The sequence below is a fragment of the Colletotrichum graminicola genome, assembly GCF_000149035.1.
Source record: "Colletotrichum graminicola M1.001 genomic scaffold supercont1.33, whole genome shotgun sequence".
NCBI classification, from domain to species: Eukaryota; Fungi; Ascomycota; class Sordariomycetes; order Glomerellales; family Glomerellaceae; genus Colletotrichum; species Colletotrichum graminicola.
The window spans coordinates 487724-498417 of record NW_007361037.1 but is presented as its reverse complement, the minus strand read 5'-3'; the positions used below and the strand labels follow the sequence as shown (position 1 = coordinate 498417).

Below are 10694 nucleotides of genomic sequence, written 5' to 3'. Positions count from 1 at the left end.
CTTTACTAAGAACTTATAGTTTTTATTAGTAAATATATGGAGAATATAAAAAAGTAAGGTAACTTAATTAGTAACTTTACTTTATTAGCTATCTTTAATTACTAAGAATAGTATATTATTTATTAGACTTTACTTATCTTACTTCCTATAATACTAGGCTCCTTAGACTAAGATTATAAGATATACGTCCTTATTAAAGGTATATTACTAATAATCTTAAATAAATTAATACTTATTAGACTAGTAGTACTAATATTTATCCTTTAGTCTTAATACTTTTACCTAATCTAGTTATATTATACTAACTTTAAACACTTAAGTAGACCCCCTTAGCTAGATAGAATTCTAATATATCTTAAGTTTACTTATACTATTAGTAAGGTCTTAATTAGTATTACCTAGGACTAGTTAGTTAACCTAGACGTTAATAGTTAATTATCTTAGTTACTAGTAGTCTTAGTACTAATAAGTTAAGTTTTTTTAGAACTATTACTAAGTTAGTTAAATTATAAAGGTACTATTAGCCTTACTATTAGTAAATAAAGGCCTATACTCTTTTTTATAAGTAATTATATTAAGAAGTCTACTCTTAAACGTTATATACTTTATTAATTAAATAAAAGCTAAAAGGCTAATCCTTATCTTATTTACTATTTTTTTTATAGTCTTAGCGTTAAATTACTTATATATAGCCTTAATTAGGCTCTTATTAGAAATTATATAAAAGCTTTATTACTTTACTTTAGTAATTATATTATTAATATTAGTAAAAAGTGCTTTAGCTAAGTATAAGTCTAAGCTAGAGATTAGTAACTCCCTTATAACCTTTTTAATTTATTCTTCTTTATTAAGGAATTAATTAGCGTCTTATTTTTTATACTCCTTTAAGAAATAGACCTTAGCCTAGACCTAAGGTAAGTCCTTAATTATATCTTTTACTAAAGTTTAATAATCTCCCCCTATATAGTAGGCTACTAGTATACCCCTTAATTAGTCTAGTACTTATATAAGCTTATATTAATCCTTATACTTTTCTAAGAAGTTAATAATATTATCTTTAGAAAAGACTATAGCACTACTTTAGCCTAAAAGGGGTATCTTAAAAAAGTTTAAGTTCTCTCCTTAGTTAAGAACTATATTTACTATTACTTATAGGACCTTAGGCTAAATCTAGGTAGTAAGAGTAGTAAGGAGGGTATTTATAAAAAAGTTAAGTTCCTAAAAGATAGAGAAAGGTTTCTATTTCTAATTAGGTACTATAAGTAAAGGATTAAAAGTGTTACTACTCTTTTTATCCTTAAAAAGATTAATCCCTTTTAGCTCTTAATACTTAGTAAAAGCTAGTCCTCTTACTAAAGTAGTATTTAAAGTTAAGCTTAAGGTATACTTAAAAGCAGCCTCTTAAGAAAAAGTAGTATAGTTATTACTTATTATATTAGTTAGTAGTTATCTAATATATAACTTATTAATTAAGTTAAAGATTTTAATAATTATATTTTAATTTAAACTCTTTAAGATCTTTCTTAAGAGTACTAAAGTAACTTATCTTATTATTTAAGCTAAGGCTATACCCCTAATTAGTAGAATTTATATAATTATTTTTAGCCCTAGCTAAACTTATTAACTAACTTTTAATAAAAAAGGTCTTTTAATTTATTATAATTTCTTTATAAAGTTATAATAGTTACTTAAATTAGTATACTTATAGGGAGTCCTAAGGCTAATAGCTTTATATCTTTAGATTAAGTAACTCTTAAGGCGCTATCTTATATTAATTAACTATAAGTAACTAATTATAATAAACTACTTTACTTATAGGGACCTTTAAAAGCTTTATCTAGCTCCTTTAGTATTTCTATAATCTATCTTAGTTATTATTATAAATTAGTAACCTTTAAGGTTCTAACTTATTATCTTAGTCTTATAATTAGGTAATTACTATTATCTAAGTTACTAATTTATTACTTTATTATCTTATTATCTTTTTAGGGTTTTTTTTATTCCCTTAATTAGTTACTTCTTATAATCTTATTATCTTATTATTATTACTTTTATAATAACTTACTTAGTGTGCTTAACTAAATATCTCTCTAATTAGTTTAAACCTATAGTTAATCTTCTAGAAGAGGAGACTATTAAAAGCGCATAAGGTATAAAGGACTCTTATAGTGTAGTAACTATATAGAACACTATAACTACTAAAAGTAACATAAGATTCCTTACTAATTAGTATATAAATTATATTAATCTATCTAGAATTAATATTAATTATAAGTATTAAACTATAGGATTAAGTATAATTATGCCTTAATTAGGTAGGTAATTACTCCTAATTATCTTATATTATTATAATTAAAAGTAAATTATAAAGAGGCTTTAGTTTAATTAGAAGGTAGGTATAAGTATAAAGGATAAATTCTATATGTCTATCTCTAAACCTATTAATACTAACTTATATCTTTATACTTAATTAGGATTAGAATCTTCTAATTAGTCTGCATACTACCTCACTTTAGGCTAATCGCCCTACTCTGCTCTAATAGTTACTATTATTATTATTACTATTATAAAAATTACTACTACTATAGTTATTACTAAACTATTAATAATAGCTATAGCCTTAGTAGGTATAGTCTACTTAATATTAATTATTAGGTAATAAGGGTAAGGATTTAGTAAGGTACTAGCTATAGTAAAGGCGCCTTATAGTAGTACTAATAAATAACTATAATTAGCTATATACTCCTTTTAATATTATAGCTAGAGCGTATAGGTAAAGGTTACACTTAGGAACTCTAGAGTAGGTATTTAGTAACTAACTTCTTAACACCTTATTATTTTAGTATAATAAGGGGAGAACCTATTAGATAAAGGCTAGCTTTAAGATAAGCTCCTTAAGGGCTTAAATCCTAGTTATTATAGGATTATTATATATAATTTAAGGAAGTGTTATTTCTTACTATTTAGATAAATAAGTCTACGTTTATTTCTATGTCTTAAAGTAGTTATAAATTTAGTTAACTATCTTATTAAAATTATAAATACTATTACTATAGATATAATTAATATAGAACTAAGATACCTTACCTTTTAGTATAATTAAGAAGGTAGGACTAAGCTAGTGCTACTTAATCCTAACCTTACTATAATTATCCTAAAAGATACTTAACTTTAGATTAAGAACGTTATATAGCTTACTATTATACTTTATTTTATTAGTTAGTAGCTTTATAAGGTTAGTTAGCTAATATAGGTAAGGTTATAAGGAAAAAATAAGAATAAAGTTAGGCTTATATAGTAGCTAACGTTATTATAATTTATTATAGCCTTATAACTAAAATCTCTATATAGTGCTTTAAGGTAGTAGGTTAGTAGTAGGCTTATAGTTACTTAATAAGTTAAATAGTATATCTTACTAAGGATTTATTTTATTTATTATAATAGGCTAACTACTTAATTACTTACTATACTAGCTATAATAAGATTAATAAGTAAGGTAATAAGTAGAGTAAGAAGTAAAGTAAGGTATTCTTAGGTTATATAATAAGGTATTAATAAATAAAGTGCCTATATTACCTCTAAGTACTAGGTTTAAGTTAGTAAGTGCCTAGTAGATTTTATCTTATTATAAGAGTAAAGTTAGGCCTTTTTACTCCTGCTTTAGCTAGTAATAATCTACTGCTAATAGATAAGTTAGAGTAAATAAGGTTAGTTATCTTTATAAAGTAATATTAGCTACTATTTATAATAATATTAAAAAAGTAGTAAATAAGGCCTAATTAATTATTAATCTCTTTTTAGGTAAAATATATTAACTAATAATATTATTAATAAATTTAGGATTTTTTATTTATAAGTTAAAAATAGGCTGTTTATAGTAAGTAAAAGTAATATCTTTTTTAGTCTATATATAGAAATTAGCGTTAAGAAGGTCTACTAACTTAGGTGTAATCCTTCCTTTTACTAGATTAATAAAGACTTTATTATTAATAAGATAATTATAAAATGTTAATAGTGCCTTAGTGCCTATAGCGTTAAAGGTAGTAATAGTCTAATCTATAAAATCTAACTAGAAGGTAGTAAGAAGGCAGTAGCTATAGAGGTTAGCGTCTAACTATATAGTAATTATATATATTATATATAATCTAACTTTATAGGCGTCTAACTTATTAAGATTAAAGTTAATATAGTTACCTTATGTTATTAGATTAATATAGTAGATAAAAGCAAGTAGAAGAGGGAGGGGTTATAAGAGGTAGGATAGTAATAATAATAATATTAGAGGATATAAAGGGGAATAAATATTTATTATTTATTAACTTAATAGCCTTACTATTACTAGCAGTAGCTTTTTACCTTTTTTCTTTTCTGCTTATTATTAATATAGATTTAGTTAAGATAAAGTAAGGAAGTAAAGAAAGTTATAATAATAATAATAATAGTTAAGTTATAAAGGATTTACACTAATAGGCTACTAATCCTCTCTACTCTATATAAAAAACCTTACTAATCTGTTATAGTAGTAATCTAGTAATTAATTACATACTAATTAGTGTTAGTTTAATTACTATAAAGGGATATCCTATAGATCACGTAATAAATTGTAATATAGAATATAGTAGTTACTTGTTGTATTAGTTAGTTATAAAGTGAATCCAGACTTATGGGTGGTATACTGGTGGTGAGGTGGATACTGCTGAGGGAGGCAGTGTGTCATGTAAATATCACGTGACCACCTCCCCTGGAGCCTACCTACCGTATACCAACAGCAATATATACCCTGTCTATTTTGGTTTGTTGTGGGTCTATTAACTTTACCTGCAGGAAACCCCGGCCGTGATAAAACCTATTCTAACAAGCACATGAAAAGAAATTCGCAAAGGATACTACAAATGCTCGGCAAAGGCATGCAAGAAAACAACATCGTCCCGTGGAGACACCTGCAAGAGCGATACAATCTACTTTGATGTGACACGAGGCCACTGTAGTAGGACGAAAACAAGATGAGGTGAAGTATCCCATTGAGTGCGAAGTGACCTCGCATAACCCAAATATGGGTCTCTGCAAATGATTACCAACAGCTATTGGATAGTTGGCCTGGATTGCTGTAGTCTTATTGGTCTGAGGTTGTGTGAGGTCACTTCGCACTTAACGGGATAGCCTGAAAGCGTTCATTCTGCCTTCTTGGACGTCTTGGTGCGAAGCTTCATGAGGAGGTAGACAAGAGAGTACGAACTGAGGACGAATATGACGACAATCGCCGCATCGCGCCAGCCGTAGTAGTAGTCGTTGAGGTTGACTGTTCTCAGGTAGTCGCTGCCATCACGGTACTGACACACGCGGCATGCCGCCGTCGCATCCGGGTTGATGAGGTTGCTGCCCGATCCCATGCCATTCATGTACTCCCCCAGGTACTGTTCGCAAGTTGTCCCGTTGGGCGGATCAAAGAGGGCGAACTCCGAATCACGGCAGTTGACTTTGGTGCCCCAGATGTCGAAAACAAGCATGCTTCCCATGAGGTAGTTGAAGGGGTTGAGATAGTACATCCAGTACTTCCAGAAAGTCTGCAGCTGAGGGTAAGGCACAAGGACACCGCAGAAGGAGATGAGCACGCCGATTAGGAGCGGGTTGACCAGGGACGCGAAGACGGCGTTGGGGGCGTAGGCCGCGATGAACTGACCGATGCCGGTGTAGACGAACTCGTACATGAGCATGACGAAAAAGGTCCCGCCGGCACGGGACGAATCGCCGGGGAAGCCGACGGTGTAGTACCAGCAGACGAAGTAGAGGACGGCGCAGATGATGAGATAGGGCACCTCGGAGACGACAGAGCCCGTGACGAAGGCGATCCAGGAGTACATCTTGGACTTCTTCTCGCGGGTCTCGAAGATGTCGCGGCGATCAATGAAGAGGGGCTGCAGCTGGGCGATCACGCCGGGAGCGACGAAGATGAAGTTGAAGATTGTGAAGAGCCGCAGGGTGATGTCGCCCACGGAGTCGCCAATCATCCAGAAAGAGAAGCCGTTGAAGAGCGCAGAGATTACGTGCAGTGCGAACTTGTTGTTGATGTAGTCAACGTTGCGGTAGAGGGAGATATTCATCCGGTGGCTGACAATCTTGACCTGATCCCACAACGAAAGGGCGAACTCGTGGCCATCCTCGGTGGTGCCTGGGGGCCTGGAGGCGGCCTCTTCAATCATGTGGTCGAGCTCCTTGACAACGGCATCGTGCTCGGGGGAGGAAAGCCAGATCTCGTGCCAGTCATTGCCCCTGGATAGGTGTCCAGAAACGACGTCGATCATGTGCTCGGCGGGGTTGGCCTTCTCCGGGCATGGAGCGCCATAGCGGCCAAAATAGTTGCGGACGGTTTTTGCGTTGTCCCCAATGTCGCCAAAGTATACGGTCTTGCCGCCCTTGGCCAGCAAAAGAAGGGTATCGAACTGGAAGAAGAGCTGGGCGGAAGGCTGGTGGATGGTGACGAGGACGGCCTGGCCGGCATCAGCCAGCTTACGGAGGAAGCGGACCGTGTTGAAGGCAGACTGGCCATCCAAGCCGGACGTGGGCTCGTCGAGGAAGATCAGGATGCTGGGCTTCGAGACCAGCTCGACGCCGATGGTGACACGCTTCCTCTGCTCGACAGAAAGACCGTTACCGACGCGGCCAATGAGGGTGTCAGCGAGGTCGTGGAGTTCCAAGAGATCGATGATGGTATCGACGTATGCCAGCTTCTCTGCCTTGGGGGTATCGCGGCTTTGCCTCAGCAGGGCGGAGAACTCCAGAGCTTCACGGACGGTGGCGAAGGGTTCGTGGACGTCGAGCTGCTCGCAGTATCCGGCCAATCTCTGGAAGGAAACGGGAAGGGGGCGGCCGTCGACCAGGATCGACCCGCGGATCGTGCCGTCCGTCTTGCGCTGGGCTAGGACATCGAGCAGGGTCGTCTTTCCAGCGCCGGAGGAGCCCATCAGGGCGCCTAGCATGCCCGGCTTGACATAGCCTTGGACGTTGTCGAGCAGCAGGCGGTCTCCTGACGGGGTCTTGACGGTGTATGAGAGGTTTTTCCAGGTGAAGATGGAGGTGTTGCGGACGAGGCTCTTGTTGACATTGCCGTCGCCACTGTTGCTCTGCTCGTTGTTAACTTTGTTCTTCTCCATGGTAGTCTGCTCGAGGGACTGCATCTCTTCATCCTGGCGGTGGGCGCGGGTGATCTTGGCGTTCTCGCGTGGGATGAGAAGGGAAGAGCCGCCCTCAGCTGCCGGACGCCACTTGGAGGTGGAGTATATGGTGAGCGCAACGAAGAGAGCCCACCAAGCCCAGACGATGCCAAAGTTTCTCCAGACGTGGCTGTGGCTGTACGAGAGTGCCGATAGGTACTCGTCGCCAGTAAGGGTCGTCTCTCCCTGAGTGGCGCCTGAGACACCAGCACACGACTGGTAGGCAGGGTCGGTGTATCCGGGGCCGTTGGGCACAAGGTTGGGTCCGACGCACGGAATCAACTGATTGTGAAATTCAGTCGCCATGAGTGCGTCAAAGGCATAAGACAGGGGATTGATCCAGAACAGCCAAACAAACCAGTCGTGCATTTGAGGCTTTTGGATCATGTAGCCGCAGTACATAACCAGCGCGCTGACCATGAACCCGGAGGCCTTGGAAGCGCCGTCAAAGGTCGTGAAGCCCGCACCGACAGAGCGAAACATGGCCGTCATACACTGTGGTATGTAAGTACGGAGTTGGGATTCAACAAGGACGGTTGACTTACCATGGTCGTTGTGAAAACCACTGACCAGAAGGTGAAGAAGGCCCCCGCCGTCGTCTTGAGGCCGACCATGAAGTACAGAACTACGGAGAAGGTGGAGATTTGGAAGAGGATGACTGGGATATCAGCCGCGATCTGCGCAATACAAAAGGCGGCTGGATGGTAGTAGGCGAAAGACTTGTGTTTGAGCAAGACCGGCCGTCCCGTGAAGGAGTTGGTGACTTCGGACATGGACAGTAGGCTATTGAAGAGGAGGGCAAAGAAGAGCGCGCCGCCCTTCATGAACAGGCCGCCGGTGGTGTTCGGGGACTGATAGAAGAGCGACCCGGCAATGAGGGCCTGAACCAATGTAGAGACCTGCGTGATGATGAAGGTGGCCTTGTCACCCCATACAATCTGATATTGCCGAACGATGCAAGCCCTAACCTGCGTGGCGAAACTCGTCGTGAGTGGGCTGCTATCCGGAAGTTGCTTGTGCTTCTCGCCGGCCACGCTCTGCTGGAACAGTCTTGTCTTCTCTTTCGTCTCCTCTTTTGTCGGGAAGTCGTACTCGACAATCATTCGAGGGTAGATCTCCGACTTCTCGTACTCAGCCTGCAGAGCTTCGGCGTTGCGAGGAAAGGTATTCTCGAACCCCTGCGCGACGGCGCGCTCCGTTGGGACCGTCACGCCGGTAAGAAAGTCGGCGACGTTGGCGCCGTCGGAGTAGATGAAGCCGAGACGTTCCATGAAGGGCCTGGCCTCGCTAGCGGGTCCGTAGTACATCTCCTTGCCGTTGTCGAGAACCAGGACCTTGTCGAAAAGGTTGTAAATACCGTTGCCTGCTTGGTATAGAGTGACGATGGACGCAAGACCGAGGACGTCGGTCATCGCGCGGACGGCTTTGGCATATTCCAACGCCCTGTGATCAGATTAGCTCCAGCTGGCCATGTTCCTGTCCGCTATCGCGAGCTCTGTCTGGTCATATCACGCAAATCAAAAGGAGTCACTTACGTGCTGGCATCCAGGCCTCTAGTGCTGTTGTCCCAGCAAAACACCGAACCCCTACTGGCCATACATTCAATAATGGAAACACGCTTCCTCTCACCGCCGGACACACCGCGAACATACTCATTGCCGACCTTAGTGTCGAACGTGTGTTGGATGCCCATGGACTCGAGTAGGAAATCTCGCATCTCGACACGAAACTCTTCGTTGGACGACACATCTTCGGGCAGGTGGAAGGGAATCTTCAGGCGGGTTGCAAAGTCCATGGTCTGGCCCACCGTGAGAGTAGGGAAGAAGATTTCCTCTTCTGTGTTCATGATGATCTGGCCCCGGTACCGCTGGGCTTCCTCGGCCCTCATCGAGCCGTAATGTACGTCGCCGGTGACCGAGGTGTAGCCCCGGCGATGGTTCGCCAGGATGTTCAGCAGTGTCGTGCATCCCGACCCGGGCCGGCCGAGGACCAGGAGCATCTCGCCGGGCTTGACGCAGCCATGTGTGTTATCAAGGATCGTTTTCAAGGGAGGTTTGTGCCGCGATTCCTTGACGAGTTTGGGGATGTTGAACTGAGTGAGCACGTTCTCGTGTATCGACGCGTCAGAGCTGACGGCCTGTACCGTGAGTCCCTGCCATGTTACACCGAGCTCGCGAGGAGGAAACCCGGAGCGTTCATCCCTGTGCCGGACTGCTTCAACTTTGTGCTTGAGCGACCAAGTAGTGTTGTTGTCAGGGAAGTTGCCGAGTTCTAAAGACGGCTTGTAGTTGGAGGCGCCTGTTAGCGTGCCGTCGGATTCCATGGCGCCTCCACGAGTTGACGAAGGGCTTGATGTTACCTCCTTCCTGTCAGGCGTTATGAATGATGCTGCAAAGACTAAGGTCATGTCACTAAGGGGGAGAGGCTAACAAGGGAGAAGATGAGGGCAGTGTGCTGGGTTTTTATTTATTTCCATTAATCATCGATTTCAACCACATGGTTCATCCGCGTCGGGATCGGTATCTATATGTGATTTGGCCCGCGATAAAGAGCTACCTGAGATCTCCGTATAACCAGCCCCTTTCTGATGATAGCGTACGGGTCCACTAGTGACTAACGGCGAGATTAGCAACCAAACAACCAGCAGCCTAAAGAAACAGCGGCCGGGGCATCAGAGCGTCATGGGCGTCTCGTCATCTTCTCGGATACGTGGACTAAAAAAAGCTTCTTGAGCCACTATACTAGACGCGGAGTTCTGGCCGCCGGCCGCTGATAAATTTGAGATCTATGTCCCTCTCTGATAAAAGAAACGCCGTGTGCTTTGCGGTGCGAAGACCCCGGTGCCCACCGTTGACTCGCGGGATGTGGGTCTTTCGGCATTGGACCCTGCCCGGCGTTCCGGCTAGGGTAGGATCATTTCCCTGAACTAGCAGCGTATTTCAAGAGCTCAAGCAAGCTCATTCGAAGGTCGGACATCGCCAATGTCATGGAACGTGCAGAGTCCGCTGACTAAGCGGCAACATAGCCCCGTTGGCAATGTCCAGAGTGTCGTGCTTGGGCTGGTGTGGTTGCTGTCCGCCAGTGCGGCATGTTTACGTGCGCGTAGAGGCCCCGGGCACGGATGCTGCGACTAGACAATGGTGTGGATGCGTCCGAAGGTTGTTGTGTCAAAGTTTCGGGCGAAGAGCCAATCATAGTCTCAAATCTGAATTGAGTTTGTCCGCTTTTGTCGTTCGCCGCTTAGTCACCCTCATCAAGAAGGCCGCTGAGTCAGCGGGGATTTCGATACATGTACCGAGGGGGGACGGACCTCGGTACCAGCCAATTCTCAATCATTTGCGGAATGAGAGATGTCGATAAGGCATATTCGCTACGTCACGAACAAGGGGATATTATGCGCTTTGCCCATCGTTGTCTCGGAGGAAGGATATAACGAGACAACTCGCCGCGTAAGCGGCGGCTATTTCCGAAGCAGAAGGCAAG

The 10694-nt window shown here is 41.5% G+C and overlaps 1 protein-coding gene across 1 annotated transcript; it reads right to left on the bottom strand.

The window, feature by feature from the left end:
- Positions 1-5171: 5171 nt before the first annotated feature.
- GLRG_07666 (ABC-2 type transporter) lies at positions 5172-9534 on the bottom strand (the record flags this gene model as incomplete). The annotated part of the gene is made up of 3 exons (XM_008098481.1): positions 5172-7706; positions 7757-8654; positions 8747-9534. The coding sequence occupies 3 exons, from the start codon at positions 9532-9534 to the stop codon at positions 5172-5174; spliced, it is 4221 nt and encodes a 1406-aa protein (XP_008096672.1).
- Between the last annotated feature and the right edge of the window lie 1160 nt (positions 9535-10694).